The following is a 19,704-nucleotide window of genomic DNA, read 5'->3' as shown; positions in this document are numbered from 1 at the left end:
AAATTATAAATCTTTAAAATTATATAATAGCCCAAATAAAAATTTTGGATAACAATGTTTTGAAAACAGACCCGAACACTGAACCGGATAATTTACCGGGTTACTAGGTCATTGAGTTGACTGCAGGTAAACCGCGGTTGAACCGCAGATTAATAAATGAATTAATTTTATTATATAATAATATATTAGCTAATAAAATAATAATAAAAAAATATATACAACTAAAGTTACTACTTTCTAAATATCTTTAAAACATAAAATAATAGTTTGGATATGTATATATTTTATGTTTAATAAACATTTAGAATACTTAACTTAACTTTTTATATTTTTATTTTCATTTGATATACAACTAGAAAATTATCTACTGGTTCAACCGATGGTTCAACAGGTACCGGGTTTTGGGGTTTAGTGGGTTTGAGCGGGTTTTTGCGGGTTTTTAAATTTTGGGTTTTTTACAAAATCTAACCCGAATTTATTTCGGGTCACCGGGTTTTCCGGTTCAACCACGGGTCCGGATCAGATTTCAAAATACTGGATAATACTATTGTTTAACTTATTTACAAACATAAAACGGTTGTAGTGAATTTTAAATTTCGTCATACTGTACGGTACTATAATAAAACCGCATAATTGAAACTTGATCATGTCACAGTTTATATAATTAAAACGAAGAATTGTCAATCTTTTATATTGAAAAAACAACAGAAAAAATATCCGCCATTTTAAGGGCGGGTCAGAATCTAGTTGACAATTAAAGAAACATCACTTATCAAGTCATATGGGTGCATAGAACAATAGGCCATAGCCTATCAAATCACAGCTTCGTATTTTACAAATTTTATTTCACTTCTGCCCATTTTTTTCTCGTTCACTCGTTTGCAAATATCTTTATCTATTTTTGTCTGCTTGCATCGTCTATCCTACCAGAATTTTTAGTTTCACATTCATAGCAATACCATATTCGAAAATCGACTCTGCTAAATAATATCGGAAATAAAAATTCAGGATAAAATATATTTTTAAGAAATTCACCAAAAACTAAAGAATCGGTTGATAAAAACGATTATAACATTATACTTTTAGTAATGTCCTAATTATTTATGTTTTTAAATTCCATAATTTGACTCTGTATTAGTTATTATACTCTCATTTACTTATCTCTTTGTGGACTTTTACCCTATTTATAGTCAGTTTGCTATCTTTTTTTTTTTTGTAAACTGTCAGTTTGCTATCTCGATCCATAAAAAGTTGAGGATAACTCAAATCAATATTTCTTGTCCTTCAAATATTGTTTTGCGGACAAGACGTTGTAGCCCAATGGTTAGGACGGGTCTCCGCCTGCACTCAGGTAGGGGGTTCGATCCACGCCGGAGGGAACTACCTTGCAACGCTCTTGTCACCCACACGGATATGGGCCATGCTTTCGGCCCATTTGAAAAACTGGGAGGGGCGTCTATCCGTGGGCATTCTTTTCCCTTGGGGATTAGTCTGGGCCTTCTGGGCCTGGGATACCCCCAGGTTAAACAAAAAAAAAAAAAAAATATTGTTTTGCGTATGGATCACTTAACATTATTTTAAATTATACACATTTAAACTTAAGAGAACTTATAATCTTTCTTTCTCAAAAGAAAAAAAAAAGACTTAATACTTTCGATAACATTGTAAACCCCATGACCACGAACAAGGGTATCGATCCACATATAAACCCATGACCAGGGACAAGGGTATCGATCCACATATAATTTGAAGGAGATAAAAAGTTATTAAAAACTGATATTTTTTTTTTGTGCACAGATAAAAACTGATATCTGAATGTTAATTTTCATTTACAAAAAACTGAAGATCACGTGCACTATTATGCTCTAATAGACAAACATGTACGCGTAAACCCAAAGAAATGATCAAGCTTCGATTAATGTTTGGTCAGGTTCATAAGTTACATCAACCTAGTACACTAACCTTTAAATGATAAAATATTTTAATATGAAAACTTAAATTATTTTATAATCTAACGTTTGCCGGCGACTGATTTACTATTATTATTGTAACTCGTTAAGTTTATCTTGGCATTATTAACATGCTGTTAGTCAACATAAGTTTTGTCCGCTCTAAAGACAAAACTCATGTACAGCGCATGTAGATTGAAACCAAAAAGTATAATATTTAATTACTAAAGCATGAACTATCATATAATGGGACAAATATAAATATAACAAAAACAGTTCGGTGACAGCAAAAATCCTACTTCAAATTAATCAGCCAAGTATTAATTATACCTAACAACACAGTATGTATATATTCCCTCTGTTTTTAAAAGATTCATGTTTTAGAAAAAAAAATTGTTTCAAAAAGATACATTTTTTACATTTTCAAGACATTAATTAATAAAAAATTGTATATTTCCAAAAATATAATTGTATTTATTAAAATCTTATTGGTTCAAAATTTTGGGGAATTGTTAATTAATAAAAACAATGCATTGGTAACTAAAATTTTATGTTTTTCTTAATAAGTGTGAAAAATCTAAAACATGGATCTTATAGAAACAGAGGGAGTAGTTATATACCAATTTGGTTTCTTCCTCTTCCATACGTCTTTGTGCAATTTTACAAAATAAAAGCTGTCGTGTTGTCGGGTTAGTCGTTTTAACCAATAATTCGTATATTTGCTACGAGTCACGCTATCATTAGTTCAAGGGCTTCTTTCAAAACCAACCTACAAATTCAATTCAACCCCAAAACCAACCTCTTTTTTTTTGTCATTACTATTCACCATGGAAAATTCCAAACTATCCTTATGTTTTTAAATTATTTACAAAATTGCCATTATTATTTAATTATTTAATAATTTCGAAAATAATAAAAAACCTATAACACCCTAAACATTTCTTCTTATTTACAACAATGCCATTATCATCAATTTTTCAACCACCATTGACAACCATTTTTGAGCTCATTAAACCTCAAAAATTCAATATTAAACCACTTTTTTGTGATTCTAAACAAAAAAACTCTTATTTCCTCTTATTTTCTCTCATTTCCTCTCCATTTCAATCTAAAAAACTCCCATAACTTTCATTTTCATAACCATAATTTCATATTTTCGAGTGTACACTGTTGTGAGTAGGCAAAGTTGGATCCTTTTATTCATATTTGGAGCTTGGATGGTGGAAAAGAGTGGAAACAAGCTTTACATCGGAAAAAGATTACTGTTTTCATGGTTTTCGTCATTTTTTCAGATCTGTGTCGCGACAGTAGACTGTTTTGTATGTCTACGGGAAGATGTAGACTTAAATTGCGGTCTACAAGTCAACGCACAGGTTAGTTTTGCAATTGACCAAAATGCTAAAAACCTATAAAATAGACTTTCTTGGAAGTCTACGACTTTTCCTTTGATAACAAAAAAAAAATAGTATGTAAACTTACCAAGAAGTCTACGTAAAGAGGTTAATTTTTGCATTTGACCGAACTTTTGACTTTTCAAAGTAGACTTCCGAATCAGTCTACAAACTGTAGACTGCTAGTAAAGTCTACAGAAGGTCAGTCTTGCATTTGATCCAAACTTTGACTCCGTTGATTAAGTTAGTTTTGTATTTGACTAAAATTTTTAAAAATTTACCAGGATGGAAAAAATGTGTAGATTTCTTATTCAGTCTACTGAACTCAGAAAAAAAAAGTAGATTGCATATGAAGTCTACTATTTTATTTTGGTCAAATGCAAAAGTAACCCATCGGATTATCGCGTATACTTCATATAACATCTACACAGTTGTAGACGTTTGTGTCAGTCTAATTTTAGAAAGTCAACTTGGTCAATTGCAAAAACTAACCTGTTCAGAAAAATAAAAAAAATGTAGACGGTTCATGAAGTCTACTTTTCAACTGTAGACTGTTTCTGAAGTCTACTTTTCAAAGTCAAATTTGGGATGAGTTCTCGTCAATTGCAAAAACAAACCTTTTCAAAATGTAGACTGAAAACTAAGTCTACTTGTGTAATATCACAACGTTTTTTTTAAATACAGATAGTAACCCGTGAATTTTGCAATTGCAAAAACTAACTCAAACTGTAGACCTATATGATAGTCTATGTTTTTGTTGGCAGTAACGAAAGTCTACTCTTGAAAATCTATAAAAAGTGAATTTGTGTATTATTCATAATGTATTTTCAAGATTTTTTGTTTCAAATTGTGTATTAGTTAATACTAATTGTTCTTAACTATTTTTAAAAGATAAAATTTTATAATTAGGAAACTATCGAATTTTTGGTTTGAGTATGTAGTTAGATAACATGTGTAGACATCTCTGGAAGTCTACGTTTATAATTTTATCAAACATAAAACTATTGGTCGCTAATTTCGTAAATGTATTATTTTTGCAGGTAATTTTTAATTTGCCTGTTGTGTATGGAGAATGGGTGGTGAAAGGCTCTTTGTGGGAGTTTGTGGTTGATAAATGGAAAAAAAGGAGAATGTTCTTTGTGCATGATGGTTGTACATATGGTGAACTTCTTGAAATGGCACAAGAAGATTATGATCTGGACAAGAAAACCGAGAAGGTGGAGCTGACATATTCCTTACCAGACGTACTTTTAGAGAAAATGGATCCGGATACTACTCCTATGCATGTCACGAGTGATAGACAAGTACGGAACTCTATCGAGTTATGTAAGACCCAAATTGTATGCCTTTGTGCATCAAGCCAGTGTCAACTAGAAGTTGGAGGTGACGACGAGCTATGACTTGTATTGTTGCTTTGGATGTTGTCTTATGTGTTGAACTTATGTTTGATTTGTGGGTCTTTAGTCAGTGTTGAACTTATGAGTTGTATTGTTGCTTTGGATGATGTCTTATGTGATGAATGTTGAGTTTGTAGGTCTTTTGACATGTTTATTGCATGGCTGATTTCGGCCGAGCAGACTTACGTTTTAATCTTCTTTTAACGTAGACTTCTTGGTTAGTCTACTGTATTTTTGTTGAATTTGTGATGAATATTTCGAAAATAAGAGTAATATTGATAATATCTGATACAAAAGAAGCTGCATGATAGTCTAGCAGCAGACTTAAGTATTAGTCTTCTTTTACAGAAGACTTTCACAGAAGTCTGCTGCATGCAAATTACATAGTCTGTTACAGCCACAAGTCTGGTACAAAAGCCTACTACATCAGTTTTAATTGTTTGGTTGATTAGAGTATCTTATGTAAAAAATTGACAGCTAACAAAAATTAATAATATCATACTAGTGAAACACAACTAAAAAATGAATACAATATTTATAAATTATGCATCAAACAATTATTTACAAATGAATATTTTGTTATGAAAAATTATTACAAATCATTTTATTAAATATTTGTTTTTAGTGTGTTTGATTTTTCATAATCTTGATGCTTCAAATAAAATCTTGGAAAAAGTACCTGCAAAATAAGATAAAATTATGAGAAAACATAAGAATAAATATAAATCATAATTTAGTAGACTTTTTATTAAGTCTACTTAAAGTTTATGGTTTAGTAGACTTTAGTTGAAGTCTACACTAGCGGAAAATTTTTAGATCTATTAGTGTACATTTAGAAATTTAGAAATTCTTTTTTGTTCTTTAAGTATGAAAAATATATACATTAAAATATGAAATGAGTTTAAATCTAAAAAACTTTAGAAAATATATTTTAAAAGAAAAATAGTAATAAATTAAAGACATAGTTTTAATATGTAATATTATTTAAATATAAGTATAAAAACATATTTAAAATCTATAGATGTAAATCTTACATTTTTGGGAGGAGGAGATAACAACCATGGAAAAAAATATCTGCAAAATTAGATAAAATTATTTAAAGAACATAGGAAAAATTATTCATATTTTTGTAGACTTTCAATGAAGTCTACTTAAAATCTTGTGGTTTAATATGAAATCTACTAGCCTTAGCTTATAAGCAAACTTCATTAGAAGTCTACACTATCTGATATTTTTCAGATCTGGAAAATATGTGTACATTTTTAAATGTAAATCTAGTTTTAAATCTGGAAATACTTCAAAATAGAATTTATAAGATAAAATAGTAGCAAATTAAATCCACAGAGATTGATCTATAATTTTATTTGAATATAACATATAAATACACATTTAAAATCTATAGATCTAAAACTTACATTTATAGAGGAGAATATGAAAATCATGAATGATAATACCTACAAAAAAGACAATATTGTGAGAAATAAATAACATAAAATTACACATTTAAAATCTATAGATCTAACACTTACATTTTTAGAGGAAAAGATGAAAACCATATATAATAATACCTACAAAAAAAGATAATATTGTGAGAAATAAATAACATAAAAGTACATATTTAAAATCTACAGATCTAAAACTTACATTTGTAAAGGAGATGATGAAAACCATGAATCATAATACCTAATATAACAAGATAATATTATGAGAAAGATATGAGAGAAATGAGAGAATTTTAGAGAGAAGGGAGAGAGTTTTAGAGAGAAGTGAGATATGCAGCCATTTTGGAGAGAGGTTGTGTAAATTTCATTTATATAGGGAGACAAAAATGAAACTAGGTTAAAATTTACGACACTGTAGACTTCTTTTGAAGTCTACTAAAATTAAAATTCTTAGAGTATATTTTATTGTAACTTAGTAGACATTTTAGAAAGTTTACTATGATAATTTCATTATTTATTTTTTCTTTATTTTTGATAATTTTTATATATGATTTATTAATTTTTTTTCTTTATTTTTAATAGTTATAGTATATGATTTTACATTTTTATTCTTAAGGAACTCACTTAATTTTAAAATAATGATATTTTGTAAAAAAATTTAAAAATGCAAACTGTTCTAAGAAACCCTAAACCACAAAATTCAAACCCTAAATGTTAAGGCTTGGTTTAAATTGAATTAGGTTATAATTTACTTGGTTAAATCCGGTTAGGTTAAATTTGATGAGAATAGACCTTAAAAGACAGTTTACACTCACCAAAGTAGACTGATTTGTAAATCTACGAAACCCTAAACCACAAAACTCAAACCCTAAATGTTTATTTGATAATCAAAAGAGTCTCAATTTTATTGTATCAAATATCAAATTACAAAATATAAACTACTTAGTAATTATTTATTAATTTAAACAAAAAAAAATCAATCTAAATCTAACCCTGAAGATCTAACCATTAAAGATATAACATGTTATGTGACATTTTGTTACTAAATCATAAACATTGTCTCACATGGTTACCAAATCAACATATATTCTTTTTAGTTGTTCACTTATATACAAATTTAGTTTATAAACTTTATATTAGCCTTTAAATTGATGATTAATTAATAATTTCACAAAAAATAATTTTATATATTTTTAAACGTAATTAACTAGATCAAATTAAAATGTAGACTACAAATTAAGTCAACAGTGTAGACTGTGTACGACGTCTACAGATATGTAGACTACGTTTGTTATGTGTAGACTTACGAAGGACAGAACAGTAAAATAACTTTATGTTTTTTTGTTTGGTCACAAGGGCTAAATAGTAGTTTTAACATCCATTTAGGTTGGGTTTGCAATTGATTGAATATATGGTCTACTTTTAGGGTTGCAATCAATATTTAAGTTGGTTTTAGCAATTTTCCCTTAGTTCAAAAACTATGCACCCAACAATTATTGTACTTCATTTCTAAAACAGTTTTGTATATAAAATGAATTAATGTTTGCCAAGTCTAATTATGAGGTAGTGAAGCAAACCATGATACCCGTGAAAACTTAATAACTTATGAAAATCATTAAAAAAAATTGAGAAACGCCATTTCTAGTATCACACAACCTTGTGAATATGAAAAAAAAATACAAATTTACAAAGCTTTTTTTTAGCAACAATTTACAAAGCTATATGTGCCAGATTACATAAGGAATTCATGTCATATATATATTGTGGTTATTTATTTTGTGAGCTAAAAATATATATTCTTAATAGTACTTACGTTCTTGTAATTAATGTATTTGTCACTTAATTTCAGTAAGAATTTGAAGAAAGATTTAGAAAATCCATGATACTAATGATAATCTTGTGATTATATAATATAGAATATTCATGACACAAATGGTATATATATATATTGGGTATACATTATCATTTATATCATGGATCTTCTAGATCCATTATACATACTCCTCAATCCTCATGTTGTGTTTTGAATCATCCGGATTGTTTTCCAAAACATTTCAAGGTATCTTATGAGGAAATCAAAATCAATTATATAAATAAAATTAGCCTTCAAAAAAATTATATAAATAAAATTTATGTATTTTTTAACAAAAGATATTAACTTCAATTGCATAGATTTATTGAAATCTTTCCAAGTTGCTCTAACGACCAAAGCTTAATAGATTGAATAAGTACGTCTAAACAATAAAGAAAAATACTTAAGATTGTCAATGACGTGAATCATGACCAGTTAATCAACAAGAAGACAGCCACGTTAAAAACTTTGTATTACAGCTATACATATATAACAAATACATTCACTATAGATTTCCGTAACTGTACTTACGTGAACATAGATATTATCTTCTGTATATATATAGAGTACAAAGACGTGTTTTGTTTTCGCTCAAACCAACTCATCTTTTCTCTATTTCCGTCCTTAGTCTTCGCTTCTTTTCCAACAAAAAGACTCCATAGTTATCTCCACAAGAAACAGAAAAGATCTATAGATATTTCAAATCTCAAGCAGCATTTTTTTTTCTCGTATTTTCCCCAGAATTTCAGGCATAATTTAGCAAGCTCGACGTGGCTACGGCTGCAGGGTTCATAATCGCCAGGTTAGTGTTTATTTTCATTTCTCTTGTCCTTTTTTAACGGAAATGCATAGGCATTAATACGCGATTCTATTTATGCTTTAATCCAACTTAGGATTCTGAATGCATGTTCAACAAAAAAACTTATGATTCTGAATTAACAAAGAAAATATACTTAGGTCCTGATTACGAACTGTAAGCTTGTTAATTAGATTTGTTCTTTTCTTGGTTTTTAGGCTCCCATTTTCTCTTATTCTTTCATAAACCCAAAACGCTTCCAGAAACAATAACCGAGACTAAACCCAAAATGCCGACATATAACTTTTAACGCATTAGCTTACGTAGCCAATGCGATTAAATCAGTTTACGTGTCTGTATATGTAGAACGAAACCGTTTTTTTCACAGCGATTGATTACCTGTTGGCTTAGTGTTACAATAACCACAAGCCTTGTCGAACCATAAATTTTAAGTGGACCCGATGAGTTTGATGAACACAGCTTAGCTCAACAGTCACCAGACAATTGACTATAAATCCATAGTTACTTTTAGAAATGTGTACTTTTTTATTCTGTTTGTTTGCAGGAGTTTTGTTTTGTTAAAACTAGTTTAGTGGTAAAGAAAGGGAATCGTTACAATTAATTTTCATGATCACTCAATCAATTCTATGATTACTGAATTATGAAAATCACTCATGATCATGATACTATCCTAGAATTGCTCCATTGTATTTCTGCATACATATGTCAATAAATGTCTCCTACTCAATAATATAAAAGTACATATTCTTTACATTTGGTACCGTATTTTTGGCCAACTTTGGTAGAAAATTTGTTATCTACCATGTATATCGTCCTTGTTTTGCTTAGATCACGACGATGAAATAAAATCCACGTAAACAATCCGAACAAAGACTCATTAATACAAACTACTAGTTTTCTCAAATATGATTTGAAAGATTACCCAATACAGATTTCATAATCTTAAGAGAACTTAAAAATATATATTATTCTCTTCTTTTTACATTATACTTTGTTCTCTTTTATGATTGTGTTATAAATATTGTAGTGATGTCCATATGGAAAGTCCTAGATATACTTGTTCCCCACTCCAAGTTAAGCTTTGTCTCCAAGCTATTGTATCCTATATAAGGAGATCATTATTCATGGAATAAGACACACAGATTCCTCTCTTCTCTTCTCTTCTCTTCTTTATTTACAACACGTTATCAGCACGAGACTCTAAACCCTAGCTAAAATCCAGCGAGCACAAAATCCCTAATTTCAGCCGCAACTTTAAACCGTCATATCTCCCTAACCGTAAGGATCCAGACGACGAGTAATATATCAAATTGAAGCTCTTGACGAGACGAATCCAGCGCCGCAGACCACGCATCAATCCGACTCCAGACGCGCCGTCACCTCCCAGTGCAAGCCGCGCCGTCAAAGATCATCCAAAACCCTAATAGCCGCCAACTCCTTATCTCTCTTAATTTCGATTTCTATTGTTCTTAGATCTCATACTAATCCAACTTTGAAACTTTCATTGTTGATTATTTAAGGTTTCTAAAAGAGGAACCAAGGAGAAAAGATCGGCAAAGATTAAGGTAAGATCTCAAGAACCCTAATCTTTACTTGTGGTTCAAGCAATTCGGATTTCAAACTTCTCTTCATCTTAAATCCGATTTAAAAACTTTGCGATTTGATTTGGTTGATTTTAGTTCTGTTTATTTTAAAATCAAAACCCTAAACCCTTAATAGTTTTACATGACTTTAGTTTTGTATGGACAACAAGTGATACCCCTTTAAGGATGACACGCTATATGTCCAAACAAAATTTAAGGTCAATGTTTAACCTAATCCTAAAAACAGATTTGAATTTTAAACCCCAATCCTTAAAGTTTAAATCTGATTTTAAGAAACCCTAAATCCTAAAATATAAAGCATGTGATTACATGACTTTCGTTTTGTATGGACAACAAGTGATACCCCTTTAAGGATGACACGCTATATGTCCAAACAAAACATAAGGTTAATGTTTTCCACATCTTTTGGTCGATGATGCACACCATAGTGTGGCTAGACCATGATTTTCTTTTAAGTCAATGATGCATACCAATAGGTATGACTAGACCATATGAAGTAAAGGTCGATGATACGTACTCTTAAGTACGATTAGACCATAAAACAAAATCAATGGTCGATGATGTTCACCCTCAGGTGCAACTAGATTTTTCACCTATGATTCACGGTGATCATCCACGATGATCCGCGTTGATCTATGATCCATGATGATCCTCGATGATCCGCGATAATCTACGATGATCAGTGATCCAAGGTGATCCACGGTGATCCTCGATGATCCACGGTGATCCACAATCACCGGTGATGGATGATGCGCACCACAGTGCAGCTAAATCACGATCCGTTTTATTTGGTCGAGGATGTGTACCGAATGGTACTACTAGACCATTAAATCGCATGGGTCGATGTAGCATACCATATGGTATGGCTAAACCATGCACTCTTCCATCCCACTATTTTCAAGGGATTTATAAATCAAATAAGTTGATTAAGTGATGGATGAGTTATGAGAAAGTAAATTTCTAAAGAGAATGCAAACTGGCCGTATGGCCCTCTTATTTGTTTGCTGGCAATGTGATTTAATTGTGTAATAGCCGAATGGCATTGGTCACACAAGCCATATGGCTTTATTGTTTACATACTAGCCGAGTGCCTTTTATTTCTTGGATAGCCAATGGCATCAGAAAATTGTATGTACTAACACAAATCATTTTGATATGATTCAGATGTCGAGACTCCATCACTCGGATTACCCAGCCCTTGATCTCAATGGAGACAATTACCTTGATTGGGCGATGAACACTTCAGCTGATTTAAAGTCTAAAGGACTTGGGAAGTGTATCAAATACGGCAATGATACCCTTGCATATGAAAGGCGTAGAGCTGTTTTGATAATGAAAAAGCATCTCGTGAAGGATCTGTATGATGAGTGCAGTTACATCAACGATCCTTACGATCTCTGGTCGAGATTGAACACCATGTTCTTCGAGCCACTACTAGATGAGTCCATGAAAGAATGGAAGGCTCTGAGGTTCCAGGATTATGAATCCGTGGATGACTATCACTTTGATCTTATGAGAATCACTTATAGTCTTAAACTATGTGGTGTAGTGATAACAAACTATGACTTGTTAAGCAAGACTCGTGACACGATCCATTCAAAGGAAGTGTTGTTATCACAGAAGGCTAAAGGTTTCACAACCTATTACGACCTTCTCTCATACCTTTCAGCTCTTGAGGAAAAGAAGCAGAAAAGGAAAGTCAACCTCGACAAACTCGACTATGTTATGGAGATAAGTGCCGAGTATCAATGTGAGATGATATACGGTGATGCTGAAGAAGCTAAGAAAAGAAAATTCGGGTGGACTCATATAGATGATGAGATTGGTTTATTCATTGAATAGAGAACCAAATGTGAGCCACGTCCAAGATGTTATTATGGACTGGCCGGCTATTGTTTAAGCCTTTTGACATTCTGATTTCATACTTATGATTTGGTGTTTTCTTTTAAATATAATTTGTCATTCAAATTTCATAGCATTAATAAGAGTTTTTCTTTTATCTTGATTGATTTGCTTGAAAAATATTTTGATTGACAAATGAGAATGAAAACTCGAGAAGAGTATGTCTAGACCACCACGCCTAAGGCATGGCCTTAAGAGGCACGAAATTTATCACCTAAGACCCATTGAGAGAGACCCAAAATCCCCACTGGCCGTGGACAAGGATACCACAATAACCGTGGTTGTAGATCCAATCATGGTCGAGGAGGGAGTAAAGGTCGAAATGGCATTACAAGCCACATCAAAATGGTTTCAATAATAAACCAATGGGCAGAGCAAAGCAAAAGGAAATGTTTCTTTTAGCTTATGAAAATCGCCAAAGGCATACATATAAAAGAGGTCGAGACTACATTCTCCCTACTGATCTAATACTATGCTAAGGATCGGTGTGATAAGGCATAAAAGCCTAGGTAACCAGTAAGGTTCACCAACGAATTTATACACTTTATGGCATGACCGGATTAGCCATCCTGGTCTGAACTTGATTAATAAGGCACAAAGAGTTATCCCATAAGATCTCACGTTGTGAAACATGTACACAAGGGAAACTCAGTAGGCTTCATTGTTCCAAGCAACACGAAAGTATAATCTGATCATGAGGATAGTAAGAACAGAACCCGTGATCATGACCAGACCACAAATTCGTGTATCATGGTCTAAAACCATGCTGACCGTCCAAGCATTACGTTTAAGTGAGGACAAACAAACGTACTTTATAGCATGTTCATGAGGGGGAGAATAAACACTCCGTGTGGTCCATGACCATACTATAAAACCCGAACATGATAAGCATGGCTGAAGGCCATAAGGCATTATAGCTTGGCCGTAAAAGGCATAACCTATAAGGTTGAGACTTCAAAAGTCTATAAGCTTGGGTACACCACAAGAATACATGTATGAAAGATAAGATACATCAGGCCATATAAAGTGAGCATAGATATTCCCGTCTAAAGATGATAAAGGGTCATAATCCAGATATAGACCATCCTAAGACTTTATGGATAAACCACCACATACCTATGTGCCATCTAGGATGGAATACCTCATCTAAGGATGAGATGAAAATCGGGAATATATGTTGGATAAGAGAACATGATCTTTCTCCCACGAATTCAATGAGACCATGAGCCAAACAAAGGTGATCATATTGTGGCCAAGGTACACGGATTACATACAAGATGAATCCGACTATCCAACATCATGGAGAAAGCTATAAGCTGGTAAATAGAAAGTGAAAGTGGAATGGTTTTAACCATCCAAGTCTTGGCAAAGATCCTCGGACCAGATATATATGTAATGGACGTCCATAAACAAAGAAAGAATGATAGCCAGACAGACCCGAAAGAATGACTAAGTCATACCAGCTTAGCACCACTATATAAATGTCCTAGTAGAGACATAATCAAGTTGCTGTAGAAGTCTATACAAGATAGACAAGTATGTTCCATATATAAGGAACCTCGGATAGAAAGAGATAAGGTGCTCATAATGATAGATCCGGGTTCATGAAAGAGAAACCAAACTAGACAATGAGATAAGACCGGCCGGTCCTAAGGTACAGGTATCATACAATGTAGCCTTGCAAACTACAAAGTATTCAATGATCCTGATAATAATAAAATCTCAATCGATTGTCATGTCTAGAACGCGATAGAACGCGATGGAACATTATATAAAGTGTCGACACATACACACACTCATAAGTGATAAAGAGAAAGCACTTGAGCATAAGAGATATGCGAGGATCACTAACCCACGTAAGAGTACTCATAGAATGAGACGTGGAGTTAAACCCAAAGAATGTATGAGATGGGCGTATTGGCCAAATACATAAGTGAGACGCCATCTAACCAGTGAACAGATGAGTCTTGTGAGGAAAAGAAAATCGTGAGCAGTAGAACATGAAAGTACAAACAAGTGGTCGTACATGTTGCTACATAAAGCATTCAATGGAATGGCTTGATCACACAAGGATACTCACAGGGACTAAGGAACAAGGAAATAAATTCCTAATGTGGTGAATGCTACTACCCAATATCGAAATCTGGACATCTAAGAAAGATGTAGTAGACATTGGATATCTCACTGGATATAAAGGTAATATAAGATACCTTGAAAGATGAGAAAGAAGTTCTCATAGAACAACATCGTTCCTGCGTTGTTCATGGACTGAAATGCAGCTGCATACACACGATATGATAAGACTAAGTGATGCTTAGTAGAAAGTTCTATAAGAACGTTTCAAATCAGTCCATATAGTAGTCAATATATTCCTTGTGTTTATACTTAAAGAAAGGATGATTAAGATGATTGATTCTTGGAAAGGCTATGAAGAGACTACGATGATCTATAGTAGAGATCATTAGCCGTATATAAAGGTTGGAATCTATGATCCAACATACCAAGAATAGATTGATCAAATGGTCTGAGAATCCATCAGATTCACGACCAAAGGGAACCATACCGACTAGGATCATGTCCGACCTAGTTCGACCTTAATCATCACTGGTCCCGACCAATCCATCCCGTCCAGCTTGTTCCGACCAGTTCCTCTAGGTCTTAAATCCGACCTAAACCATCCAAGTGAGAGGAACGTCCTATTGACCAAAAAGTGGCTTAGCTTTGATTAAACTTCAAACTATAACACAATAGCCACTTCATGAACATAACGTGGACATATACTAAAAGTTCATAAAGAGTTTTGGTCAAAGGATATGAATAAGATATATAGTGGACAAGAACATAGTCCGGATGGATTATGGATGATGTCATGATCCAGACAGATCATGGACATACAAAGACATTCATGGTCGAATTTATCTAAGAGAGATAAATCATATGATCCGAATGGACCATGAATATCATGAAAGCATTTTGTTGATGCAGGTTACCAGTCCGATCCACACAGTGCTAAGTCCCAAACCGGCTATGTTTTCACATATGGAGGCACGACCATTTCATGGAGATCAGTCAAGCAGACTATATCAGCCACATCATCCAATCACTCGGATATATTGGCGATCCATGAAGCAAGCGGAGAGTGTGTCTGGTTGAAACTCATGACACACCATATTCGGACAGCATGTGGGATCACGGATGGTAAAGACGAGCCGACCGTTCTTTACGAAGACAATACGGCCTGCGTAGCTCAGCTCAAAGATGGTTACATCAAGGGTGACAAGACTAAGCATGTTCTCCCCAAGTTCTTCTTCACCAACGATCTTCAGAAAGAAGGAGAGGTCAAGGTCCTCTAAGTCAGATCTAGCGAGAACTCAGCCGACCTCTTCACTTAGGCATTACCAACATGCACGCTCAGGAAGCTTATGCAGCAGATTGGTATGCGATCACTGAGAAGCCTTCAGTGATATTCACTTCAGGGGAAGTAATGCGGCTGTACTCTTTTTCCTATCCATGGCTTCCCGTTTTTACCACATTGGGTTTTTGGGTTTACCATGGAAAGGTTTTAACGAGGCAGTATTCCAAACGCATTACAAACTCTAGACGGTTATGGCATTACAATCTCGGTTTTTAACGAGACAGCATCTACGGCGTTTTGAAAGCACTTCGACATATTGGACATCAAGGGGAAGTGTTATAAATATTGTAGTGATGTCCATATGGAAAGTCCTAGATATACTTGTTCCCCACTCCAAGTTAAGCTTTGTCTCCAAGCTATTGTATCCTATATAAGGAGATCATTATTCATGGAATAAGACACACAGATTCCTCTCTTCTCTTCTCTTCTCTTCTTTATTTACAACAGATTGTTGTTTGATTTGATGAGGATTTACAAGAGCTTCCAACACATGTATAGTTTGAAGTGAAAAATTTAAGATCAAACAAAGAACAATGGTGTTTTTTTCTCTAACCCGTGGTATCGAATCGAGGGTAAGTGTAGTTGAATTCCATTCAGCTGAGAAACCACCTTAGTGGCTGGACCACTAGCCTTAAAATATAATGATTTTTAGGTGAATGTTTATAGGTGGATAATTTAGGTTAGAATAACTGTTTATAGGTGGAGAACTTAGGTAGATAGATTTAGTGGGTTAGATCATGCTTTTGTTTTAATAGAAAAAAGCTGTTTTTATTTCTATCAGCTTGTTATTTTTGTAAATTGAGTACCTAGATCCAATTTCTTGATAATGTTAGAAAGATATGATAGAGATATAATAAAGGAAAAACAGAGAAAAGGGTTAAAATCTAATGACCAAGAAGTGGCGAGAAGTTTCTCCTCCATGGAACGTGGCCAGTATTGTGGAAAATATTTTCAAGAAAAAAAACATGGCCAGTATTTTTTTATAGAATATTCCCTAACTATAGAGTTATTGTTTTCCCTCGCATATGCTTCAAAATGATATAAGTTTTATAACTGGAATTGAATTGACTGCAAGTGCGTTATACTAATCAATCATTTTGGCTAATGAATGAATCAATGCTACAAGTCAAGTCAAAAGATCAATTACTTTGTAGATTAAAAATGACGAAATAGTTGACGTTTTTGGTTACAGGGAAAGATTTGCTAAAAAAATTATTAATAATGGAGGAGAGATCAAACTGTGTGCAAATAGAATTAGAAGAGGAGCTGCCAGCTTTACTGAGAACAGCCACAACAGAAGACATGGTTGGCTTTGACAATTACAAAGATAATAATCTTCCTCTTCCTCACTTCATCAGTCGCTTTCATCCTTATCATGCATCCACGACTACTTCGGTATATTTATTTATTTATTTTATTTATTGCATTCCGCATTAGCAAACATTAGGTTCAAAGTTATTATATAACTAACTCGACCTCACCTCATTGCATATATATGTGACTAGAATGATCAAGAAGCAGCAAGATCATCAATGGAAGCTCATCGTAGCTATATCGAGGATCTCAAAGAGACTGCACCATGGATGCAGATCAAACATCAAAGAAAACCATCACTTTCAATGCCAACTTCACCAAATATTCTCATCATCTCCGATCCGACATCAACGTCTTCCGACAACAACACTGCATCGACTGGAAAGTCAGTCAGGTTCATCTCTCAGCCGATGGCCAAAGTCTCATCTCTCTACATAGAAAGCGGCAATGATGACGATGTTCGTCTTCGTCACGACAATCATCATCAGCAGCAACAACATCAACAAAGTGGTCAACTTCAAAACCAAAAACCGGCGATGCATAAGCTTAGGGATCACAGGTACACCTCGTTCAAGACTTGGTCAGGGAAACTCGAGAGACAGTTTACAAGAAAACCAGCTGCTATTGAACCGGAGACACAAAACCGGCCTAAGGAGAATATCAATACTTATAATGAAGCCATGCCTGTCGACCGTTACTATGATGCCTTGGAAGGTCCTGAACTAGAGACTCTCCGGGTACGTTCCTATAATAGATATACTAGGTGACTTCCGTGTTCATGCACCTTTTTAAACATTCACAACACAATCAAATCATAATAACCGGTAAATTTTTTGTAACTTATTTTTTTCTTTGTTACTAACATATTTAATTACTTTTTAATTATTTGGACGTTGCAGCCTCAAGAAGAGATCGTTCTACCAAGTGAACAAACGTGGCCGTTTCTTCTGCGTTACCCCATATCAACCTTTGGTATGTGCCTTGGAGTGAGCAGCCAAGCCATAATGTGGAAAACCCTAGCCACTGCTGAGCCAACCAAGTTCCTTCACGTACCCCTATTGATCAACGAAGCTCTCTGGTTCATCTCAGTCGCTTTAATCTTTACCATTGCCATCATTTACCTCCTCAAAATCATCCTCTACTTCGAAGCCGTACGCCGCGAGTACTACCATCCCATCAGAATCAACTTCTTCTTCGCTCCTTTCATTTCGTTTCTCTTCTTAGCCCTCGGGGTCCCACCTTCCGTAACGACAGAACTGCCACAGTTCCTGTGGTACCTCCTCATGTTTCCTTTCATCTGTCTTGAGCTCAAGATTTACGGTCAATGGATGTCCGGTGGTCAACGCAGGCTCTCCCGGGTCGCCAACCCTACGAACCATCTCTCGATCGTCGGGAACTTTGTGGGAGCGTTGCTAGGTGCAAGCATGGGGCTTAGAGAAGGACCGATATTTTTCTATGCTGTTGGGATGGCTCATTACTTGGTTCTGTTCGTGACACTCTACCAAAGACTACCGACCAACGAGACTTTGCCTAAAGATCTTCACCCTGTCTTCTTCCTTTTTGTTGCGGCCCCAAGTGTTGCTTCCATGGCATGGGCTAAGATCACTGGCTCCTTCGACTATGGCTCCAAAGTTTGTTACTTCATCGCCATTTTCCTCTACTTCTCTTTGGTGCGTTTCACATCTAAGTTTGGTTCATACGTATTTGCTTCTTCAGAAAAGTATTTACTAATACAAAATTTCTGCATAAAATTTATAGGCAGTGCGAATTAATTTCTTTCGTGGAATCAAGTAAGTTCTTGAAATTTTGTTTTTATTGTTTATGCATTAGTTTAACTGTCCCTGACCCTTTTTCTTGTTTTTTTTTTAGATTTTCGTTGTCATGGTGGGCGTATACATTTCCAATGACCGGAGCTGCAATTGCAACCATAAGGTACGCAACAGTAGTGAGGAGCACTATGACTCAAGTCATGTGTGTGATCCTCTGTGCCATAGCGACTCTTGTCGTCTCGGCACTGCTAGTGACTACCATCATCCATGTCTTTGTCCTCCGCGATCTTTTTCCTAATGACTACGCCATAGCCATCAGCAACCGCCCGAGACGCAAACAGACTAGCCACCACCGGTGGCTCGACCAACTAAGAAACGTAAGCTCAGAGAACATCGAGAATTTCTTGAAATTCACAGACTCCGACAGCAGTCAGAGTAATGATCTAGAAGCTGGCAATGGAAAAATTCCAGAGGACGATTCGGCTTAAAAAACAAACAGTTTTCATAATCTCTGGTTTAATCGGTATCCAAGTTTTGGTTTTGAGTTGTTGTCAGAGTCTCTGACACAAGTGAGAAAACCTAGTAACGCAACTGTTGGTTGCTATGGTTCTGATAAGCATGTGTAAACTAGCAGTAAACCAGGGAAACTGTTATCAGAATACTGTATGTAAACTTGTGTTGTCTCAATAAATAAAAAGTTTTTGAGGGTTTAACACTGTATTAACAGCATCAGAAAATATGATCGGTAGTTCTACTCAGTTTGGTTTAGTTGGACAGATAAAACTCCATGGAGACCAAAGCCATTAAAGCAGATACATGTTCAAAAAAAAAAAAGAATCTGGATCGTGGCAA

At 34.2% G+C, this 19,704-nt stretch overlaps 2 protein-coding genes across 2 annotated transcripts; both read left to right on the top strand.

The window, feature by feature from the left end:
- The first annotated feature begins 8,642 nt into the window (after positions 1–8,642).
- On the top strand, positions 8,643–19,572 carry LOC108832466 (S-type anion channel SLAH3). Its single transcript, XM_057007560.1, has 6 exons — positions 8,643–8,833; positions 16,962–17,164; positions 17,275–17,820; positions 17,983–18,753; positions 18,842–18,873; positions 18,953–19,572. The coding sequence occupies exons 2-6, from the start codon at positions 16,991–16,993 to the stop codon at positions 19,338–19,340; spliced, it is 1,911 nt and encodes a 636-aa protein (XP_056863540.1). The 5' UTR covers positions 8,643–8,833; positions 16,962–16,990; the 3' UTR covers positions 19,341–19,572.
- LOC130510865 (uncharacterized) lies at positions 9,997–12,420 on the top strand. Its single transcript, XM_057007561.1, has 2 exons — positions 9,997–10,413; positions 11,617–12,420. The coding sequence occupies exon 2, from the start codon at positions 11,617–11,619 to the stop codon at positions 12,292–12,294; it is 678 nt and encodes a 225-aa protein (XP_056863541.1). The 5' UTR covers positions 9,997–10,413; the 3' UTR covers positions 12,295–12,420.
- Positions 19,573–19,704: the final 132 nt, after the last annotated feature.

This window comes from Raphanus sativus, chromosome 4, assembly GCF_000801105.2.
Source record: "Raphanus sativus cultivar WK10039 chromosome 4, ASM80110v3, whole genome shotgun sequence".
In the NCBI taxonomy this organism is placed as follows: Eukaryota; Viridiplantae; Streptophyta; class Magnoliopsida; order Brassicales; family Brassicaceae; genus Raphanus; species Raphanus sativus.
The sequence above is the reverse complement of the archived record's forward strand: the minus strand, read 5'-3'. Positions and strand labels throughout refer to the sequence as shown.